Source organism: Podarcis bocagei (genome assembly GCF_964188305.1).
Source record: "Podarcis bocagei genome assembly, chromosome: 8".
NCBI lineage: Eukaryota > Metazoa > Chordata > Lepidosauria > Squamata > Lacertidae > Podarcis > Podarcis bocagei.
In genome coordinates this window covers 60466964-60490896 of record NC_138133.1, presented here as the reverse complement: position 1 = coordinate 60490896, position 23933 = coordinate 60466964, and the positions used below count along the sequence as shown (strand labels likewise).

General features: G+C 41.1%; 1 protein-coding gene across 5 annotated transcripts in view; it reads right to left on the bottom strand.

Moving 5' to 3' along the window:
• Window positions 1-4503: 4503 nt before the first annotated feature.
• The window catches only part of HNF4G (hepatocyte nuclear factor 4 gamma), a 68323-nt gene continuing 48893 nt past the window's right edge, over window positions 4504-23933 (bottom strand). For 3 of the 5 annotated variants that reach the window (XM_081204780.1, XM_081204779.1, XM_081204776.1), the window contains 8 exons: window positions 22310-22416; window positions 20721-20876; window positions 19837-19924; window positions 18205-18357; window positions 17267-17503; window positions 16403-16522; window positions 15319-15374; window positions 12360-13657 (listed from right to left, as the gene is read on the bottom strand). In XM_081204780.1, the coding sequence (XP_081060906.1) occupies window positions 13451-13657; window positions 15319-15374; window positions 16403-16522; window positions 17267-17503; window positions 18205-18357; window positions 19837-19924; window positions 20721-20876; window positions 22310-22416 (1124 nt within the window). In that variant the 3' untranslated portion in view covers window positions 12360-13450. Of the gene's footprint in view, window positions 4636-12359; window positions 15375-16402; window positions 16523-17266; window positions 17504-18204; window positions 18358-19836; window positions 19925-20720; window positions 20877-22309; window positions 22417-23933 lie in introns of those variants that run through there. The other 2 variants (XM_081204777.1, XM_081204778.1) reach the window with 2 other exon arrangements.

Genomic DNA, 23933 nt, shown 5'->3' with positions numbered 1-23933 from the left:
GGATCATCTTTTTGGTGCTTGGTTGTGCCATATTGCTCTCTGTTCTTATTGTACTACCGTGTGCTTTTTATGGTTGCAAGTTGTCCCAGGAAACCTTTTAAGGTGAGGTAGGAAGGCTTTTATAAATAAATCCTTCTCATTTAAAATGCCAGGCCAGAGAAGAACTTGGGAAACGGTGCTTGATCTGGAATGCATCCAGCCTTTATGACCTAGACAAATTTGTATCTCAGATCAGGTAATCACAATCTTCACACCATCACTACTTAGGCAATTATCTCAGCCCTGTAAGAAGGCTAGAACTGCAGTTTAGAGGCAAAGGATGAATTTGAGTTGAGATTCAAATCAAAGACTTTCAGCTTTCTTGCTAAAATTCTTTGTCCTTGGTACTCACTGAGCTACCAGACATTTCCTCTGGAAACTTACAATTATTTACATTTACTTACTAAGGAATAGATGGAAACTTACATGTATACACTAGGGCACTTTTTTCAGGGTGGGGTGGAGATGAATCTGTATTCTGCAGAAAATTGGGGTGCTGCCAATTGATAATTATCTGGTCCAAGTGTAGGGAACCTTTGGCCCTCCAGATGTTGCTGAACTACAACATCCATGGCCATGCTTGTTGGGCCTGATTGGAGTAGTAGTTCCTTAACATCTGGAGGGCTCCAGGTTCCCTACACCTGATCCATATTATGACCTTGCTCCACTTGCAATGCTTGGCTTCATTACAAGTAGGATCGCCACACACCCCACAATCCCTTTTTAGTCTCTGTGCAAAGTTCTCTATCACTGGGAATGCTGCAGTAACAGTGTTAATCGCAAACCTTAGGATATTATTAACCTCTAATACCATAAACTGGAAGGGACTTGGGTGGTGCTGTGGGTCAAACCACAGAGCCTAGGACTTGCCGATCAGAAGGTCGGCGGTTCAAATCCCCGTGACAGGGTGACCTCCCCTTGCTCAGTCCCAGCTCCTGCCAACCTAGCAGTTCAAAAGCACGTCAAAGTGCAAGTAGATAAATAGGTACCGCTCTGGCGGGAAGGTAAACGGTGTTTCTGTGCGCTGCTCTGGTTCACCAGAAGCAGCTTAGTCATGCTGGCCACATGACCCGGAAGCTGTATGCCAGCTCCCATTGCCAATAAAGCGAGATGAGCGCCACAACCCCACAACTGGACCTAATGGTCAGGGGTCCCTTTATCTTTACCATAAGCTGGAGAACCAGTTAGCTGTCTAAGAAAATTGAATATCCCAGGGTCCCAGTGGCTGGGATGCTTGTGGGAGTTGGGGCAGAGAATTCAGATCTCATTACCCTCCCAGTAATATAGCTGGGAGAACAACAGGAACCAAATTCAAAACTGGACGTATTAAAATATAAATAAGAAGGCTATTTCCTGACTTTTGGAGGGAAGGAACTCTGTTTTCTGAATCCAGTTCTGAACAGAGCAGAGAGACATTGCCCATCACTTGCAAAATGTCAAGCCCAAGTAGGCTTTGATTCCAAATATTATACACAAGGCACAGTAATGGCAATAATAAGGTTTCCCATTTTTGTGTGAATTTAAAGAACTAAGTTCTCTGACTCTCATTCACGTAGAACAGTTGCTATTTGCAGAACTGCAGCTAAGGTTATGATTGAAGAAGCTCAGACAAGTCAGATGAAGTCCTGGAAAGGACATCAGGAAAGAGTTGAAAATAGCAATAATACCGTGTAATAAAAAAGGAAAAACTAAAAAAAAAAAAGACCCCCAAATCCCCCTATAGGATAAAAAGGAAAATGGGATAGGAATGGGAATTCAATTGCCATAATAAAGCGACAGAAATGAAAAAGAGCAGCATCCATGCAGGGATGGTAATTGCCTTTGCATCCAGTGTCTAATGCTTGAAATAAAATAAAATAAAAAAGCTATAAAAGCAGAAAAACAGGAATAATCATCATCATCATAAACAGTTAGGTCCCATTGTGATTGATGGTCCTCCTGTGTCCAGTTTGCCTCTGCAAATTCAATTTGTAACCAAATAAATATTTGGCACTGCTTGCTGTAGTTCCTGCGACAGCAGCAAGAAATCATTTGCACATAAATAGATTTGTCCTCAAAAATGCAAAGCGTTCCATGTCCATCATCCCAGAGGTGAGACAATTCTTTACAGCTGATAACTACTTTTCCATAATGTCCAGTGCCAGGTAGGAGTGTCAAAGTTCTTTTTTTCTTCCACTGACAGGTGCTATGTGTCTCTAATAGGGTGCTCAAGTGTCTATTTTTTCCACATGATTTTTCAGATCAGTTCTCCACATTTCTGCAGCAATTTGTGGGGTTTTTTTAAAAAAAATATCTTCATGACAATTTGTCAGCACTTTGGGTCTGAATTCCTCCTAATAAACATATTTTTTGAATGCAGTTTTGTCTAACGTACAAATTTATGCAAGGGATTCCCCAACAACCATATAACACAATTGATATGTTATTATACCCCAGCATATGTTTTTTTCTTTTTCTTTTACACATTACTTGCCTGGAGGACTGCAAAGCAAAATTCAGGGTAGGGTACCGTTCAAAAAATGGCTGTCTTTTAGTTCTTGTATTATTCCGGGAAGTGCAAGTCAGGTAGGTTTGTGTTTAAATGAGATATTTTTAAAAAATTATTTGTTTGTTGCATTTATATACCACTTTATTTTTATTTTTTTGATGGGACGCGGGTGGCGCTGTGGGTTAAACCAAAGAGCCTAGGACTTGCTGATCAGAAGGTCGGCGGTTCCAATCCCTGTGACGGGGTGAGCTCCCATTGCTGGGTCCCTGCTCCTGCCAACCTAGCAGTTCGAAAGAACGTCAAAGTGCAAGTAGATAAATAGGTACCACTCCGGCAGGAAGGTAAACGGCATTTCCGTGCACTGCTCTGGTTCACCAAAGCAGCTTAGTCATGCTGGCCACATGACCCGGAAGCTGTACGCCGGCTCCCTCGGCCAATAAAGTGAGCTGAGCGCCGCAACCCCAGAATCGGCCACGACTGGGCCTAATGGTCAGGGGTCCCTTTATATTTACCTTTACTTCCAAGGAGCTCAAGGTGGGGTACATGGTTCTCCCCCTCCCCATTTCATCCTCACAACAACCCTGTGAGGTAGGTTAGGCCAAAAGATGATGACTGGCCCAAGGTCACCTGGAGAGCTTCATGATTCAAACCCTGGTCTCCCAGGCCATAGTCCAACACTCCTAGCGGCTGAGGTCCGTTTGACCCCCACAATAAAATATTTGAGTTGATGGCCATTGCCATTCAACTGGTGTGTTTGCACCACATCATGTGATTGATTATATGGGGCAGGGCTTACCTACCCCTATAACTTATTCAAGTTGGCACTCCTGGTTGTAGGACACTTCCCAAGCAGACTGTGAGGGGTGCAGAAGAAAGGAGAGGAAGGGGACTTGGGCTGTCACCATTAGGTTTAATATTCTTCAAATTGGAATAGAAGCCTATTGCAATACAGACATGACTATGATCCCCTCTTCACGTCTCTTCAGAGATGAAGCAGGAAACCAAGATAACAATTACAATTCCGATTACAAGAGGTGTAGTGGATTAATTTGTGGTGGAAGTAAAAGAAAGACAGTTGTGACAAGGGTATTAGTTAACAACGTCCAGAAAGAATTCCAGAAGAGCTGTTCTTGCTTTACAAATGCACTGGACTTTTTGAAGATATTTCTGGCACGAAAGATAAAAGGAGCATTAAGTGCATTATATATTTAAATTTTCCAAAGGTATTTGAAACGGTAGCACGCAAGTGGCTTGTTTTGAAAATAAAGACCCACACGGTACAGCAGAAGGAACAAAGTGAATAAAGAACAGGAGAGGTGATAGTGGGGAAAAGAAGGAATAACGAATATAATGCATTTCTTTAATGATGGGCCTATTCTCCTGAGAAGTCTGACAAGCATCAAAGATAACCCTGCTGCATGGAACCAGTGCAACTGTGCCTTTGAAATGTAATCTCACAAATATGCTGTCATTTGACTGCAAGAGCAAAAATGTTTATCTACAATGTAAAATTTTCTTTATCTTGGGTTTTTGAATTAAGCTTCCTTCTTGGTGCCAGACAAGGACAAGAATAATTACTACTATTTCTAAATAACTGTGCGTGGTATCTTTAAACAACTGGGAGCAGACACATTGAACTCCTTTGTGTGTTGTGGATCACCATACAGGGAAAGATAGTGAAGAATAAAACAGGAATGTACAGTCCTTCAATGGCTTGTATACTGATGTCTCTCAGCTGACGCATGATCACTTCATGCTGAAAGGAGACAATTGATGCACATAGAATTTCCTCCACAGGGGTGGGAACACTGGTCAATCAAAGCGCTTGCCCCCATAGAGAGAACCTACATCCATTTTCTCCAACTTTGTCCTCATTGGGTTTTTTGGATTGCAGCTCCTAGTCATTGTTGCCAATTGTCAGAGATGATGAAAGTTGTTGTAGACCAACATCTGGAAGAAGCCAGGTTGGATAAGGCTGCCTTATATACCTTCTAGCTGCTTCCTTCAAGACTGAACCAATCACACGTCAGCTGAGGGATGTTGCTATCACATGTATCATCTTTTGTAAGGGGGCTGTCAGCGGCTCCTAGTTGGTTGCCCAGGAAATTCTAAAGACAAGGAAAAGTTTCTTACAGTCCTTTTTTATTTCAAACTTTACAGAGAGAGGCTATAGAACCCAGCCTCTTGGACAATGACATTGTCCTGAGTAAATCTCTGCTCCCCGTCTCTCCCACTTCTTCATTTGTCACTTTTACGGGTGCTGCTACGTGCCCTCTGTCTTTGAGCTCTTTGCTCTCCTACTTTTAAGGCTTGCCGGGTTCTGGGAGATGGAGGGTCTGGAATACTTTCTAGTGACAATATGTTAGCCAGCTGCTGCTCAGGCTCTGCCTGCTCCCATGATTTCCCAACTTTCCCCCCTCATCTGCCTCTGAGCTGCGACCTCCCTCAAACACCTGTTGCACATCTATACTGTCTTCCTCTTCCTCCTCCCTGGAAGGGTTATGATGAGGAGACGGTCTCCACCACTCCTCCTCCTCTGCCCAGCCCCTGACATCTTTGAAGGAGCAGAGCTAGCCCAGTGCATTTCTGCTGGCTCCCATATGTGTGCCAAGCCTCCACAAACCATCTTTCTTTCCCAGTCCATTGCATTAGAAGTGGGCAATTTGTTGATTAAAAGAGAGTGGCTTCTAACTAGGTTTTAGCCAGAGTATACCCCCTGAGATAAATGAGCATGTCTAAGTTTCGTTCAATGGGTTTACTCTGAGTAAAACTTAATTGAAAACCACCCAAATTACCTACACTGATTGCTTTCTCAGCTGTCCTTTCTGTCGCAAGTGTACGCCATGTTGTAACTGACCTGCTAGATCTGGCAAAAGCTTTCCTATCATGCCTGGTGCCAGATGTTGACCACATTAGATCAAGCACCCTGTGGGCTTGGGGAGGGCTTGTTAGCAGCTCAGCTTAATTGCATTCAACTTAATTGCATTCCTGGATAGCCCTGCAAATTCTTTTCAGCCATGAGCCAATCTCAGCAGCCATTCAGCTGTGAGCCAATCACTGCCATTTTAAATTGCCAAAACTAATTTCATTTATCCTTTGGTCCGGGCATTGCATTTGGGGTAGTTTAAGATCGTTGGCAGCCAACATGGATAGGAACTGAGGATTGCTCCAGTTCTGCCACTCACACATTGCTGAAGTGTTTCCAGGGGTGGCAGAGAAAGCATGGCAGCTCCTGCAAGCACCCCAAACAGGGCTGGACCCTTCCCTGATTTGGGGTTTGGGGTTGGGAGGGGTCCCGGTTGGCACCATGCCAAAGGCTCTATGGAGTCTGACACCAGCCCTGCTTCATCTGTTAGTGGTGACCATAACTTTTGCTATTGTACAGAGAATGATTCCTAAGGAATCCTGACCTGAACAGCAGCAATAAGAGTGTCCACAAGCCCTTTTCTACAATACATAATGTTCTTCAGATGTGTGTTGAGAAAGGAATCTGGCAGTGTAATCAAAACTTGGTTAAACCATCATACTTCATTTATGGCACCACTGAAGTCTGGAATTCATTCTGCATGAGCCATATTCACAGTGAACGAATGTGTGGTTTGCTTTTTCTTGCATTTGATAATTGTGGCATATGACTTAATTGATAAGCACCCCTTGTGGCTATGGAAAAGGATGGAAAAGGATGCTATGTTTATTTCTATGAGGAAGAGGAACCACTGAGTCCTGTTGATTTCAGTTGCACAGGCTGAATGACCCAAACTTGTAAATTTCACATTGGATGATATTTCATAGAACATAAACATGTTGTCTCAGTAGTGATAGTGCTTTCTTTTGTCCTCCAAGCCTAATTTCTGATTATTTCACTTCCTTATTAAGTTCCCTACAACTTGCCCTGGTGCTCAAAATGGGTGAAGCTGTTCTGTCATATTAGTAGAAAGTGCTTGTTGCCTTTCTGCTACTTCAACAGCAACGCTTGAGCAATGCTATGTCACTTCCTTCAATTTTCAGCCCTCATCGCCTTCCTTTTCTCAGTTTTGATCAAAGTCAAAAGAAGTTGGTGGTTTTGCTCTGAATAAATGTCGAAGAGCCATTTCCTTTTTTTATTATTCTGAAAATAATGCATTTGATTAAAACTGACATGTGCATTCCTAGATAATTTTAGCAGATTATTCAGTGGCCATTTGATGACACAGATGAAGTTTGCAAGAGTGGGTTGGCAACCAATCTGTATGCATTGAGAAGCAGGTCCCACTCCATTCAATGAGAATCGCTCCCAAATAATTATGAATACAGTTGCAGCAACTGTGTCATGAAAAGAGCAAGTTTTGTGCATAAACAGTCATACGTTGGGTTGCGAATGCTGTGGGTTTCTTCTGGGTTTTGGTGCTCGTGCATGCGCAAAACCACTAAATCACATTATGAGCATGCGCAGAAGAGCTGAATCACATCATGTGCATGCACAGACGCAGTGCTGTGGGTTGCGAATGCTGCGGGTTGTGAACGTGCCTCCCGCATATATCACGTTCGCAACCCAAGGTTCCACTGTATATTGTATTTTCATAAACTGCAACTAGGTAAAGGTAAAGGGACCCCTGACCATTAGCTCCAGTCGTAGACAACTCTGGGGTTGTGGCGCTCATCTCACTTTATTGGCCAAGGGAGCTGGCCTACAGCTTCTGGGTCATGTGGCCAGCATGACTAAGCCGCTTCTCACGAACCAGAGCAGTGCACGGAAACACCGTCCACCTTCCCGCCGGAGCGGTACCTATTTATCTACTTGCACTTTGATGTGCTTTCAAACTGCTAGGTAGTGTTCAGATAGATATTAATGAGTTTGAATTCCTCCAAGATCTGTGAACCCCTAACTCTTAAATATTTAAGCTTATGTACAGTGGTGCCTCGCAAGACGAAAATAATCCATTCCGCGAGTCTCTTCATCTAGTGGTTTTTTCGTCTTGCGAAGCAACCCTATTAGCGGCTTAGCGGATTAGCGCTATTAGCAGTTTAGCGGCTATTAAAGGCTTAGTGGCTTAGCGGCTAAAAGGCTATTAGCGGCTTAGCGGCTTAGAAAAAGGGTGAAAAAAGCGGGGGGAAATCGGAACACTCGCAAGACGTTTTCGTCTTGCGAAGCAAGCCCATAGGGAAATTCGTCTTGCGAAGCAGCTCAAAAACGTAAAACCCTTTCGTCTAGCGGGTTTTCCATCTTGCGAGGCATTCGTCTTGCGGGGCACCACTGTATTAAACATACTCGGGTTATAATCCAGACAGACCTAAACTCATTCAAAACCCATTGACTTCAATTGAAGCATCAATCCATGCTTAAATCTCTCACATTGAGTTGGATCTAAAATAAGGCTGTTGCTTGTAAGGAAGCTAACTTTTACATGAATTTCACTGTGACCAGTGCTGCAATCCTATACACACCAGGAACAGCCTCATTGAACTCAACTGGGTATTTTTCTGAGTAGACATGATAGGATTGCATTCTTTGAGATAAGAAAGTACAGTAATACCTCCGCGAACGTCCGCCTCGTCTAGTGTCCATTCCAGCGAACGTCCGCAGCAAGCCAGGAAGTACTGGAACGGGTTACATCTGGGTTTGCCGCTCGCGCAGGTGCAGAAATGCTAAATCGTGCTTCGCACATGCGCAGAAGCACAAACCATTCCACATGCATGCACAGATGCAGCACTTTGCCCTGCGTCCTTTTCAGGTAGTGGCTGGGGCTCTGGAACGGATCCTGGTCGCAAAACAAGGTACGACTGTAGATTAATTAATTTGTCCAGGTGTCAATCTACTCTTAACAGTCTTTAACTTAGGTTGGAGGTTGTGTGTAGAGTTCAGCATGAATACCTTTCACAGCATGAATACCTTTCAGTAGAAGTTCCAGAGAGGTAACTGAACAAAGCAAGTTGTGTGCTGCAGAAGAGAGTATCAAAATACCGCACAATGATTTCACTGATAGCAAAACTATTTCTGGGAACAAAGATAATTTAAATGGTCTGTTATTCTGCAAGTTTGCACCCATTTTGAGTACATTCTTTGTATTTTAATGTTGACAGTTACTCATGGATGAGCGCTGTTAAGATCCAGCAGTTCTACAGCCTAGGAGCAAGACTTTCTTCAGCACATCAACCTGCTTTGACTAGATCCCAGGGGAAAAGCAGCTGAAGAACTGTTTAGATTGAAAGCTGCCATCTCCACAACGTGGACACAAATTCACAATTGGGTCATCAAATGTTCAAACTACATGGCTGCTGCTATTGTCTGCCATAGGAATCTCCATTTTCCTTGCACTTGACAGTAGCAAAAATGAAATATGAAGTTGTAAGAAGATATGAAAATATGAAATGGAGAAATACTTGACTCCAGCTTTGATGGAAATCTATGTGTATTGAATTTATTTTGGCTTGTGTTGAGAAACTTTTTAATCTATGTCACTTTTTTTGCCAAAGTAATTTTTCAGCTGCTGTATTTATGTACTTCTTCTACATCAAAGTTGTTTTTGAATTCCCAGAGATCCTGAATCTGCTTCCCCCTTTCTGCCTGTACTTTGAATATGTAGATTTCTTCCCAAAACTTAGAAGTTCAAACTGTGGCCACTGGCTATGCAGCTGAGTGATTTCAAAAAAAGTAATTATCCAGAGTGCTGTATGGCTACCATTTTTATATTCCTTCTTGTCTTCTTTTCTTTATTCAGGTACATAAGCAGAGTGTAATATGGATAGTTACCGTATTTTTCTGTCTATAAGACGCCCCCAATTTTGTGGGACTCCGGTTTAAGAAAATGGGGAGAGATCTATCCGTGTATAAGACGCCCCCAAATTTTGGACATTATTTTTTAGGGTGGAAACCTAGTCTTATACACGGAAAAATACGGTAGATAGCCACAGATAATTCTATTTAAACTATACAAGATCAGATCAACTTTAGAGGATCTTTCCCCATGTTAATAGATAATCTTTATAATAAAGGTTGTGCTTTTGTATTAGTGCCTTTTTTCAATAAAAATAAATAACTCCTTCCATCCAGCATGGTGTAGTGGTTATGAGCGGTAGACTTGTAATCTGGGGAACCGGGTTCGCTTCCCCGCTCCTCCACATGCAGCTGCTGGGTGACCTTGGGCCAGTCACACTTCTCTGAAGTCTCTCAGCCCCACTCACCTCACAGAGTGTTTGTTGTGGGGGAGGAAGGGAAAGGAGAATGTTAGCCGCTTTGAGACTCCTTCGGGTAGTGATAAAGTGGGATATCAAATCCAAACTCTTCTTCCATCCCAGAGCTTTGAAAAACAGTAAGCTATATTCTACCTATGCAAAAGCATTCAGGAGGGACTGAGCAAGCCAAGTAGGAGCGTGGTCCATTGTGAGGGCATGAGATGAGGAGAATCTGCAGGGACTGCATTCATTTCCTGGGCCTGAGGCTCCCCACCTCTGCATTAGAGGAAGGCCACCTTTAGATCCAAGCCATAGTTTGTATCAAATAATTCTTTTTGCCAAGAGGAACATTAAATGGGCAGTTTATTTGAAACACACAACAATTGAGAAGTTTTTTAAAAATGCATTTGCCCACCCACAGATACCATCAATGTGGAAAATATTACCTCTAGCCTTCATCATGAGCACTGTAAAGGGCCAAGAGGAAAACAATTTTTCTTGCCTTAAAACAGTCTGGGCTCTATCTTTTTAAATCACTTTCCTGTGGCCTTATTACCTCATCTTTAAGGCACGATTTGCTTTAGCAAATCATTTGGAAAGGAGGTGGGGATATACTGTTCCTTATTCCTTTTCCATTACTAACACGGAGTAGGCCTTTTGAACAAGTAGTCCACGAAGGAAATGTTGCTTGCTGGGTAGACAGATGGTGGCTAGGCCTGGCATTTGCCTATTTCAGGTGTCACCAACCTTTTAAGATACATTTGGATTTTTGAGTGTGTATTATGGGTGCCACCCCATCTGGTCACTTCTCTTTTCCCCTCCCTCAGATCAGCTCCCCATAAAGAGAAAGTGAGATTTTATTTTTCAAAGGGATCTGGTTAAAGCTGGATCCGGTAGAATTAATCTGAAAAGTACAAAGAGCTTCAAGAGGAAGTGGGAAAGAGTGCTGTTCTTTCTCTACAACATGACTCTATCACTTTCTCAAACAAAATTCACCTACTTGTTTTACCTTAATAAATTTAATCAGGCAAGGCCAATATGGGTTCCTTAACTCTTTGGAATTACAAAGATCATAGCATGTCTCATAGCTATATAAGTGAGCAGCAAGGTAGCCAGATTTGCTGGTGGGGTCAAATTGTTCAGGGTGGGTTAAACAAAAATGGATTGTGAGGTGCTCCAAAAGATCTCCGTAACTTTGGTGAATGGGCAGTAAAATGGCAAATGCAATACAAAGTAAGCAAGGGTGTACATTTCAGCAATAAATAAATCCTAATTTCACATCCACACTAATGGAGTCTGTACTGTGGATGATTATGGCTGAATCTACAGGCATATGGAAAACACAGTGAAAATGCTTTTTTAAAAAACTTTTGAAAAATATATTGAATTTGACATAGCTCACCATTGCCATCTAGTGTCACATTTGTATACTGCAATTTACAACACACTCAAAACGTTTTAGTTGCAGCTGTATAGCTCAGTCCCAGGAATGAGATCTTGGCACCTCAGTGAATAGTTCAATGAATATGTTGATCCAGTGTGGAGCAGTTAATGAAAATGGCAAATTCCATCATTATGAAAGGGATTGAAGAACTGCCAGTTCAATAACAACATCGTTATACAAATGTATGGTGCAATCACAACTGAAATGCTGTGTACAGTTTTGGTTCCCTCCCTTAAAAAGGATATCGTAGAGCTGGGAAAGGATCAGTAAAGGGCAACCAAAACTGTTGGTTGGAGTAACTAGTTTGAGTTACAAAATGTGTAGCTTTTCAAGTTTATATATAAAAATAAGGGACATGATAGAGATATAAACAACTATTCAATATGTGAAGAAAACAGATAGAGGGGGGAAATCTTCCTCATAATACTAGAGCCTGGGAGTACACAATGCTACTGAATGTTGGAAGAGTCAGGAGGAACAAAAGAAAATATGTTTGCATACAGTACAGTTAAACTATGGGATTCCTACCCACAGGATGTTGTGATGGCCAGAAACTTGGGTGAGTTTTAAAAAGGATTAGACAGATTCATGGACAAGAACATCATCACGAGCTATTTTCTGCAACCACTGTTGGAAGAAGTATGCTTCTGAATACCACTTGGGGAAAGTGCTGTTGCCCTTATGTTCTGCTTGAGGGCTATGGCTAAGCATCTAGTTCACCACTGTGAAAACAGGCTGCTGAACTAGGTAGGTCTTTGACCTGATCCACTAGAATGTACATGCAGAGACTGTAAATTATTTTCCTTTCAAAAATTGAAAGAAGACACATAGATCGAAAACATACAATTATCTGACCGGAGAAAAATTAATCTCATCCATTCTTCCCTGAATTAAATAACACATAATTTTCTGATCTGAAACCTCAAAAAGTAAAAAAAAAAGGAGGGGGGGAATGAAACTATTAACTTATAATACAATAGCTGCCATCCCCAAAGAGCAATCTCACCTCTTAGAAAATCTAAGGATTTCAATGAACTGAGTAAGAAATAGAAGGAATTTAGCCTAATTAAAGCTCTAACCGATGCAGTTTGAGCTGTGATGTGGTTCTCATCTGATTTCAATAACAGTTTAAGTTTTTCTGCTCATAGTTATGACAGCCAATTTTTGTAAAAACAACCCAACAACCCAACATTGCTGTTTACATTATGCAAAGAAAAAAAGTTACTTCAAGGCCCATTTAACATTCATATGTTTTCAATATCTGTTTATTGAGCATTGATGAAAAACAGTCTATCTGAAAACATTTGCAGCAGCCATTTCATGGCTACTCAAGCCAACATCCATACATTACATCATGGTTCAAACAGCTCAGCACAATATACCATTCGAACAAAGCCAGTCATTTTGATTTTGTACAATTAGGCTTACAAAAATAATTTTACACCTAGAAAATAAATCAGATTCTCAATAAATTACAATATACTTATTATTTAACAAGGAAACACATTGTATAAAATAGATAACAATATTAAAGAGTTTCAAAAAGGAAAAGAGCTTCATTTCATTTGGCAGTCTAGGAAATCATTTAGTCATTCATCTGAGAGCTATGTACAGTGTTAAGCACCAAAACTCTGCTCCTTTGCTTTCTTGCTGCAATGCTCAGGTAACAATAGACACTTGGACCAGATAGGAAGTATCCATAATGTGGACCTGCCTCCTTCACCATCACCACCATCTTGTCCTATCCCATCATGAAATGGAAGCCCAAAGGGCAAGGCAAAGTAGAGGTACAGGACCTTGGAGAGCTCCAGGTGATCTACCTACTACTCCAACTACACCCTTTTATGGTACTCAACCCAGATTGTCATGCTCAGGCTAACTCACTCCCACTCTTGCTGTTAGTTCCCTCTTGGTTTGTTGCCTATGCCAGTGGTCCAGTGATGTGGTATTTGGGACTCCAGGTGGAGAAGCATTTTCTGGGCATTCCTGAGCAAAGGTCTCAGCTCAGGACCAGTGCCAGACCTGCGTCTGGATTAAACAAATTAATGGAGGGTGAGCCTATTAATGGCTACTATCCAAGATGGCTATGTTCTGCCTCCACTGTTGAAGGCAGTATGCCTCTGAATGCCAGATGCTCAGAATCACACCAGAGGGAGTGCTATTGCATTCAGGCTTCCCAGAAGTATCTTGTTGGCCACTATGAGAACAATATGGTGAACTAGATGGGCCACTTGCCTCAAAGAGTAGGCTCTTCTTATGTTCTTATATCTAACTTTTCCATGGCCTTTACTGCAGGGCCTTCTGGGATTTGCTACCCAGAGTGGGCATTATGACACAACCCAATCTCTATTAGGAACAACTTTGGTGTAAGAAAGGCGCCGTGACATTGGTCCAATGGTTTTGATGTCACCGGAAAAGCATGACAAAGAACTGAACTGCAACAGCTTTGATACTATGCCGATAACATCAGAAGGGTCTACAGTTGTAAAATCTATGGATATTTTAAAGGATGTTTTCCCATTTGTTTGTTTTTTCTAGAACAAAAGAGAGAAATTTGGGGGGAAATTGAAATATATCCAGTACTTTCTTATAAAAGCTAAACTCACTTTGCTTATTAAAAAACTTAGCACAACACATAACATTGTGCTATTCAGTATGTGAAACTTTTTTAGTTGCATGACATTTTAAATTGGATATGCTTATTTTTATTGATTAAAAATCTAGCGTATGACATGATATTGTAAGCTTTTTGTATCAAAGTCTTTTGTAGTCCCCCTCCCTTTTTTGCCAGCTGGGAAAATAGAGAAAGATAGAAGATGAAAATATAAACCATCAACGTTTGAAGGTCTTGTATGAACTGAAGCAAGCTTCTCGACACTTTCCTGCTTGCATGTTATAAGAGGGCATGTGTCTATTTTCTAACATTCATCCATTTATTTCACTTGATACAAAAAATGCAAAATAGAATCAACAGTCAGAGGCTGCACTTGTTAGGCTACTAGCCACCTGAACGTATTCTATACTGGAAAATATTTAGATGTACTTTTTCAACATCAAGTGATAAGAGTGTTGCTTGTTTAGAAACCAAGGCAAACATAGTACCAATGCTTTAATCACTAATATTCCCAACTTTGAATGTTGGAACTAAAAAAATTGCAGCTGTGTGTATTGGCTACAACAGTGCTATTTTAGAACACTGCTCTATTCATTCTAATAGAATACTTCAGAAGATACGTGCTTTTTTTTCAATTTCCCCAAAATTTCTAATTTTTCCACTTCAGGAGAAAGCGTAAATGGGGAAAATATTTCTCCACTTTTTGCTAACATCCTTATTTAATTCTTTTAAAAATTATAGTTCACATTTCGAATAGTAGCTTTTTAAAAACCCACAGTTCAACATTAAAAGCAGAACTTATTTACAAGAGCCTCTTACTTAAGAGCAAAAGACAATACATTTTTAAACAAATCCCACAGCAGTATTCACTTACTTAAAATAAATTCCATTGAAATTAAGGAGATTTGCTTCCACATAGGTTAGAATCCAGTGCATACTTGCCTGAGAGTAAGCTCCACTGAACACAATGGGTCTTATTTTTGAGTAAACATGTACAGGATTTCACTATATAATTCACACATACGTCACATAGATGCTTGCAGGAAGTATTTTGGCTTTCAACCTCCATTGTATATTCAAGAAAATGAGACACCTGCTTTGATTAACTGTTAAAACTACTTGCTTTGCTGTTTCATTATTTCTAAATTTCAGCTTGCAGTTCTATTAAAATCAGGCTTTGCATTCCACTGGTGATACTTAAGACTTTTTCATGTATAAGGGGACAATAAATTAAATTTCTTCAATACTGATTCAAATGCATTGCAAACAGGAAACAGCTTCCCCTTCTCTGCTCACCTACTTGCACCCACAAATTATATCTGAATTCAAGCTTTTTAAAAAAAAAAGTTAGTAAAAGTGATTTATTTGTTGTTTTCTTATATATATATATAAACTTCTCCAAAGGGAACTGTACTTGTCTCTTTAACAGCAGATCTGAGTTATCTGTCCTGAGTTTTCCAGTGTCACAATGGCTTAATGCAGTGCTTGTATTACAAAAAGAAGAAGCATTGATCAATATCACAATGGCTTTTGTTTTGGAAGAGATTGCTGTGAAATAACCGTAACTTGGTTTGCAGCTACCTTGTATTCCTGACCAGAGCCTTGTGGAGGAGAAGGCAGAGGAGTTTCGGGAGTTGCTGGGGAAGAATTGAAAAGGAATTATCAGTAATCAAATCAAGCTTCTCTTAACTTAGGGCTGCGTTGAAACAAGAGGCAGGGAATGTGCTTTTCATGAACATTTTTCACCTGCCATGAAGAAGTCACGACTATTTCAGCGAGGGCCTGAACATGGGAAATATGTCCACAGGGGCTTTCCAGTTGTCAAGGCCATTCAGCGGACGCTGACTCTCCTAATGCAGTGTAGTAGCTCCAGCCCCACAGTCAATTTGGACTGAGGCACCACCACACCACCTCCCTATACCCATTTAGAGTGAGGACACTGGCTTGTTGGTTCTCAGTGCCATCATCCTGTAGCCCAGGGTTTCCCAAAGTTAGGTCTCCAGCTATTTTTGGACTACAATTCCCATCATTCCTAGCTAGCAGGACCAGTGGTTCAGAGGTGATGGGAACTGTAGTCCAAAAACAGCTGGAGACCCAAGTTCAGGAAACTCTGATGTAGCCAGCTCTTTTATTTCATGAATTTTTATTTACTTCATAAAATTTATATACCGCTTGATTGTAAAAACAAAACAAAAAAACCCCAAAACCTAAAACATCTAATCTTATTGGTTACATGGTATTGTGGCAGCATCATATTTGGTGAAGGATCTGCAGTTGGCTGAGATAACATGGAAAGAAAGCCCAGAGAGAGAAATGATACGGAGAAGGAGCAAACTACAAAATGAATACTGTGAACCTCTTCAAATAACAGCAATGAAAAAGATAGTGTTAAAGACTTGTTCAAAAAAAACATTTCATGCCCTCTGAAAGCCACTCTTTGGACCCGCCCCCCAAAAGTATTTCTGGATGAAGATTTGGCAATGCTACAGCCTAGCCTTCACTAAAAATTTGCTCAATATAAGAAATTAAATTTTAAACTCAGGTTGTTAGTAGAAAACAATTAAGGTTGAAAAAAATGATGTGAAGCACTGATAACCAATTAAGCAGTTAATTAAAAATAACCCACAGAAGTTACACTCAAATGATATATTTACAATAAACTTACAAATCTGTTCTGCATGTACAGGAGCAGCCACTGAACTTATAAGCAGAGTTTGTCCAGTGAGGGGATCTTGGGCTAGATGAGGATGAACTTGGTGGAGATTTGTGGCATCACTAGACGTACCTGCAAGAGAAAACCCAAGCATTTGTCTGTGCAAATGGACAGAGAATCAGAGAACTGTAGAGTTGAAATGGACCATTAGGGGCATCAACACCAACCCACTGCAATGCAGGGATCTTTTGCCCAACAGAGGGCTTGAACCCCCAACCCTGAGATTAAGAGTGTCATGCTGGTTGATTCTAGAAAATAAAATACATTTCCCTCACTTAGAGGAGCTGCAAGACCTTAATTCACTTATTGACAAAGCCAGGATGAAAACAGAGGAAGATGAGATGTACCACTACCCCTTGACTGCTAGTTCCTACTGAGTGTCCTATGAGGGACATTCTCATAGGGCACAGAACAGGTCAGTCCAGGTGTGTGGCCTGGAGAGAGTCCACAGGGAGAAACAGAAAAGCCTACAAGGGGGCATTTGGTTCCAGGGCCTGAAGTCCTCCACATCTGTTTACATAAAGTTATTACATAAATGTCAAACCCCCTTAGCCCTAAATTTTGCAAAAATAATGTCTTGGTACTCAAACAACTTGGAACCCAAACACTGCAAACCCGGAAGCTGTTTGGGGGGTTATTTTTTAAAGTCTGGAATGGATTAATCAATTTTGCATTATTTTCTATGGGAAATTGCGCCTTGGTTGTCGAATGCTTTGGTTTTGGAACAGACTTCCGGAACGGATTAAGTTTGAGAACCAAGGTACCACAGTACAGTTAAACACAAGGAAGTCCAATAAAACCTACTGACACACCTACCTCCCAGTAACATTTCTTGAAGCAAACTATCAATTTTAACCATTCCAAACAGTTTCACAAATTGTATTTGCTCAATCATTTGCCAGGTGATGCTCTGAAGGGTGGGCAGAAGTAGTAAGAGTTCTCCAAAGCGTCCCCTGGAGTCGTACTGACGGTCATTGATGTAGTCCTCCAAATTGATCTGAACTTGAAACCTCGTGTTCCTGATCTTCATTGGGTTACTCAGTCCTTTTGCATCTTCAAACAACAAAGAAATCTTTCGTAAGGGTATGGAAGAAAGCACCAAGCCAAGGAATCATTGGTATTGTTACTATCCATGTGGGCCCTGGGGATAACGAAGACTCACAGATCAATCCAAATTCCCCAAATACTCTGCTGGAGGGGATTTGGGGTGGAACAGAGGTGTCCCTCCACCAACTTGGAGCTTCCCAATGTAACTGGCCACATGACAGATGGGCAGAAGTTACAACCAGTGGTAGCCTGTAGAAAAAACCCACCTCTATACTCACAACAGGGCATTTCAAAAGGAAGGAGGGACAGACTAGTTCCTGTGCAGATCTTTCTACTATCATGATGGTGCCTTCCGTGCCAACTTTTAAACATCTGCTTTAAAAAATCCTATTTTGCCAGGCCTATGTAGGCAATCAAGACTATATCCTTTGACAATGGTTTACTGATTGTCATTTTGAACTTTTTCTGTTTTTAACTGTTGTTGGATGATAGGAGTCATAGTACAAAGACTGGAGAGCATTGGGTTGGGGAAGGCTGACAAAGACAGATTTTGTTAAATTGGGAACCACATCAAGGTCAACATTAGTATAGGAAAATCTTCAGCTTTTCAGCTAAGACTATGCTATCTCTATCACATTGTGTGTGTGTGTGTGTGTGTGTGTGTGTGTGTGTGTGTGTGTGTTGGATTGTTGGATTCTGAAGTATACCTGGATCAAAGAAGACAATTGCTTTTAAGCAAGCATATTCATTATCATCAATTTGGATCTCCTGAAATGGTCGAATTATCTCATCCAGTATCCTGTTTGCTACTCGGCTGATCTCAATTTCGGAACTGTTGCGATGGATTACAAAATCATTACCTAAAGAAGCAAAAACAAAATCAGAACTCTTTTGACAACGTAAGTAGCCTTAAAATTCATTTTCTATCATGCATTTATGCAGATGAATGTGTTCACAAAAGACCTTTCTCCACACATGCAATATTTATTTCCACAAATAATATGCCAGCAGAGAAATCATAATCATAATATATCCACCAAGAAGGAGAGCAAAATCTTCAAGGTTCATCTTAAGACAGATGGGTGGCCGAATCTTCCCTTTTTGAATCCAATATACTTACCATGAATCCTATATACCAGGGTAGTTAACATGGTACCCTCCATATGTTGCTAACTACATAGCTCCCGTACCCTCCATATGTTGCTAACTACATAGCTCCCATCAGGGCCAGCCAGCATGGCTAATAGTCAAGGATGGTGAGAACTGTTGTCCAACATGTGGAGGGCACCCCATTGACTAATGCTGCTATATAGCACTAGGCTCTGCAACAGCCAACACGGCCACACCTTAAGCTTTTGTCATCAACATATCAGCCTCTCTCCAAACCTGAATAGCAGATACAATGCAGTGTATAATGAATTGGAAAGGTCAGAGCTATGGATGGGGAGAAGTTCAGTTCACAAGGCAAGGCAAACCTTAATTCACAATTTCTGCATCAACATGAAACTGAAACACTGCCATCCCTTGCAATTTGTGCTACTCCAAATTGTGAAATGTGGTTCTCCAGCCAAGTAACGTGTACCAAAAAAATGAACATGTTAGTGAGAATGTATACAAATATGCATTATACTACAGAAAACGGCTTTGCAAAAATGTGTATACAGTCATACCTTGGATCCCGAATGCACTGGAACTCCAACATTTTGGCTCCCGAAAGCCACAAACCCAGAAGTGATTGTTCTGGTTTGCAAATGTGCTTTTGGAACCCAAAAAGAAGCCGCAATTTGGTTTTTGAACATTTCTGGAAGTCGAAAGGACTTCCGGAACGGATTCCATTCGACTTCCAAGGTACGACTGGATTGTGGGAAATTGCATGCAAAATGTGTACATGTGCACTAAAATTCTGATGACTTTATTTTTAAAAAGTTGCTTACTGATGTGGAAATGTTGAGAACTAAAAACTGGGAAAAGGAGAAACTTTGAGAAACCAAAACTGGCAGATTCACTCATCCCTAGTTAGAGCATGATGTGTCTTAGATGGTGATCCTATGTACAATTACTAAGAGTAAACCCCAATAACACTGTGCAAAGGATCCAAGCTCTTCCAGTCATTCCATCAACATATTTCAGCAAGCCTGACGGAATAATCTCCCATCTCCTCCACCTGTGGGGGGGGGAGTGTTTTTCTATACCACATTTGAGTCAATTTGGGCTGGAGGAGGATGGGGAAACTCATGAGCCAGCTCCCGCTAGCACACCTACTTAGTTGAATCATGCCCAGTGAGACAGTAAATATGCACAGGACTGTGTTGTAAAAAGTAAAATAAAGATAAACTTACCTAAAAGAATAATGTCTTTGTAAAGCATAGAGCGTTTTGCTGCTCCAAGCAAAAGGTGTTCTCCAGCATGTGCTCTTAACAGGGCAACCTTGGGGAAAACAATGTGCATAGAACAATAGTAACTTCAAAAATAAAGAAAGTGGAATAAGATGAATCACATACACTAGCTGTTGACACTATGTGAAGACACCCTCCCTCCCTCTTGAAGACAAGAGGTTTCCACTTTAGAAATACAATGGAAGTTGGTCTATTTGGATAAGCAGTTGCTCTGTTTTGGCTTTGTTTCCAGTTTCTGAATATGTGCAATACCTGATGACGTCCTGAAAATCAGGCCTTGAGACTCAGTCCCTCAGCTCTCTCTGCTGTTCCTAGAGCAACTAACTTGGTGCTCTCTAGGCGTTTTGGACAATAGTCCTGTGCTGGTTAGGCTGATGGGAGTTGTAGTCCAAAACATGTGGAAGGCACCAGATTAGTGAAGGCCGAACAAGAATTGCCCACTGCCTCCCAATAGCCCTGTTGAAAGCAGGTAGGAAGAGGCCTTTTGGCATTTTTCTTATAGAGTAAATTGACTGTGCCTCATAAATGGTAGATTTTTCCTGATTCTTTCACCTCTTTTTTCTTAGATCTCGGTTGCTTACTGTGGATTTGTTTCCACCTGGGCTTGTTTGCGTGGCTCCTGCTGTGTGGCATGACCTTCTCTAGACCCAATCCTACCCACTCTCTTGGATATAACAGTATATATGCCAGAACCAGCTCCCCCATGATCTCTACTTCCCTTGAGCTTCCCTTGATGTTCTGGCTTAACATCCTAGAAGTGTCTTCTGTGAAAAGAGAGCCTTCAACACGGAACCATTATTGTGGCTTCTCAGCTCATTATCCCATACCTGATCATCCAGCCGTAGTTCGCAAAAAGCTGGAATGTATTTTGCCCATTCTACAAGCACCAGGAGCTGCTGCCTCATAGAGTCACATACTTCGCTAATGCCAGCAATTTTCTTAACGCTGATGTCAGTACCAGCACAGGGGCTTGAAACAGGGAGCTGGTTATAGTGGAGAGAAATTATGAACTCGCATTATTCCAGCAGTCTTTATAATAAAGTTTTGTCTGCCTACAGTCACCCATTATAACCCCCCATACCAACAGAAAATAGGTTTATAGTGAGTATATACTAGCCCATATATACACCAAATAATGAGTATATCATGTTCATATGCATGGTGAGAGAGATGTGGGATGCAGTCCCTACATTATGCAATTGTCTGAACTTTGAGCTTTATGGGATCAACATGCATAGGATTGTACTGTTGGACTTTCCATTTTGTGACAGTCACTTTTGCATCCACACTACAAAGTCAAGGAGTTATAGAAGGAGAAAGCAAAGGTAGGAGCCAAAAGTAATGGGGTTTCTGAATATCATGCGAAGAAAAAGAGGAACAATCTTTGCTAAACCTTAAGAGGAAAGGATGAAAAAATGGTGGAGGTTCAGACGAAGAGATAGAAGTGGCATCAAAGACAAGCAGGATTTGAATTATATAAACAATTAGAAGTTGTTCTGTATGGTTTCTTGGTTGTTGTTTACTCACTCTTCACCGTAAGGTCACAGGGCAGGTTACAACAATTAAAAAACTACATTAAAGGTAAAGGGACCCCTGACCATTAGGTCCAGTCATGACCGACTCTGGGGTTGCAGTGCTCATCTCGCTTTATTGGCTGAGGGAGCCAGCGTACAGCTTCCGGGTCATGTGGCCAGCATGACTAAGCCGCTTCCGGCGAACCAGAGCAGCGCACGGAAACACCGTTTACCTTCCCAGTGAAGCAGTACCTATTTATCTACTTGCACTTTGACGTGCTTTCGAACTGTTAGGGTAGCAGGAGCAGGGACTGAGCAATGGGAGCTCAACCCATCACGGGGATTCGAACCACTGACCTTCCGATCGGCAAGTCCTAGGCTCTGTGGTTTAACCCACAGCGCCACCCGCATCCCTTTTAAAACACTACATTAAAAACAGTTTAAAACAACTTAATCACAGAAATAATGTTGGTCATAAGAATATTCCTACTGAGTGTCAAAAACCAACACTATGCCTCTTTCCCTTAGCACCCCACAAACCAAGCTCTGTTTTCACTGTTACAGAAAAAAGTAGACCTTTAGAATTAGGCATTCAGCCCCTGATATTTCACTAACTTCAACAGGAGTATTCCAAGTGGTCAGTGAAACATTTCTTCAGATAACTTACAAATCACACCCAATAGGGCTAATGGCTCTACCCGAATCAGGCAGCTAAGTATTTTGAAAGTGAAAGATGTATAAAGCTTATTGCAAAAGAAGCTGAATCAGATTATAATTTTCCAGAGAGAATCTTCCCATCTCATTTCTGTATTGCAAATGCAAAAGGATAGGTGCATGTATAAAACAGATAATATTTTAAAGGTCATGGGGATCCTATACGCCATGATGGTGGATTGCTGTACCTGGTGAGAAAGCAACTCAGCCTGGGCCAACATATTAATAGAAGGAATGTTGCTGCCATCAGATGCACTTCGTCTTGTACTTATCCTGTCCCGTTCATTTTGCACAGCTGGGAAAGGAAACAAAATTGCACATTGGTTTGCATGCAGGCCATGCTACTGAACAGCTTTTCAAAGGTAGCGTTTACTATAAACCAGAGTTTCCAGCTTATCATGGTTTACCAGGAATGAGCATGGTGCTATCTAATCGCTCCTGCTTTTTTCCTGCCCTGGCAAGAGTAGGATGAAGAAACCTAGAAGCCTTGGTTTGCCATTATGTACAAATGCAGGATTGTGGTTTGCTTCTCCCTAATACAATCTGCAAGCCAACATAAGCCAGTTAAAAAAGCAGCAAACCAACAATAAACCATGGCTTGAGGCTGGCTAGCAATTGTGGCTTCTTAGTGATAGACAAATCATGTTCCTTGATCCAGATGTAATGGGAAGTCAAAGGTTAGTGATTTGTCTATCTTGCTCATGCCAGGGGTGGGGCAATGCTAGAGCAGTCAGACAGTTTGTTTGTTTGTAACATATTACAGTGTTTCTCAAATTTGGATCTCCAGCTGTTGCTGGACTGCGACTCCCATCATTCCTGACCTGCTAGCAAAGGATAATGGGAGTTGCAGTTCAACAGCAGCTAGAGACCCAAGTTTGAGAAACATTGTAGGATAAGACTTGTTATGATTTGTGTGCAGTCAAAGTGTTATTAAGAAACTGTATGAACCATAGATGTCCAAAGTTGGTCATGACATTATTGCAGAAATTCATGGAAGAGCAATGGCAAACATTTTTATAACATTTTATATAAGCATTATAAGAAACGGTCCTAAAATAATTTCTGTTTACAAAGAACACCATTTCAACTTTTGAAGTCAAAAAAGTCTCATAACTTTTGGAGATAGGTCTGAACCTTTCCTTCCTTGCCCCACCATTCTTTTCTCTTTACAAAGCTTTTGAACTGCTGCAGTAGCTGATGGATTTTTGCGGGGAGGGTAAGCAATCACACTGATAGCTGTTTCAATCTGCATATAACTTCGGGACTAGTGAGTTAGGGAGGTTTGCTTTAAAAAGTGGATTAAAAAATAACACAACTCCATCCCTCATGTGAAACTTCTCTAAAACCACTTTCAGCTTTCAAAACAACTGTCTTCCAGCCAGAGTTCATTTTTAAGGATGTAGCATTGAGAGATGCTAGTATTAGGGTTTGGAGCAGATAGTATGGAGCAAAAATAATCTCATACTAGCCTTTCGAAAGAGAACGGCATGGTGCAACACAAAGCTTGTGTTGGAACAAGGTGTCCCTTTTAATGCAAAAATGAAAGAGATAAATAAGGCTACCCACCAGCTTTGCTGAACCTATTTTATATCCAAGGTCATATCAAGGAGAGAAAAACAGAGTTGTGATCAACATATTTCTCCATTCCACACAGAACCTCATAACCTTTTGTAAAAGCATCAGTTGTATTTCCAATGATCCGTTTGTTATTTTTAAGGAAGCAATCTGCATCAGAGAAGTTGAGAAGGCAGCACCAATGATTCAATAAAAATGTGCTCAGTGCACTATATAGTGTTCTGCAGTTTATATGAA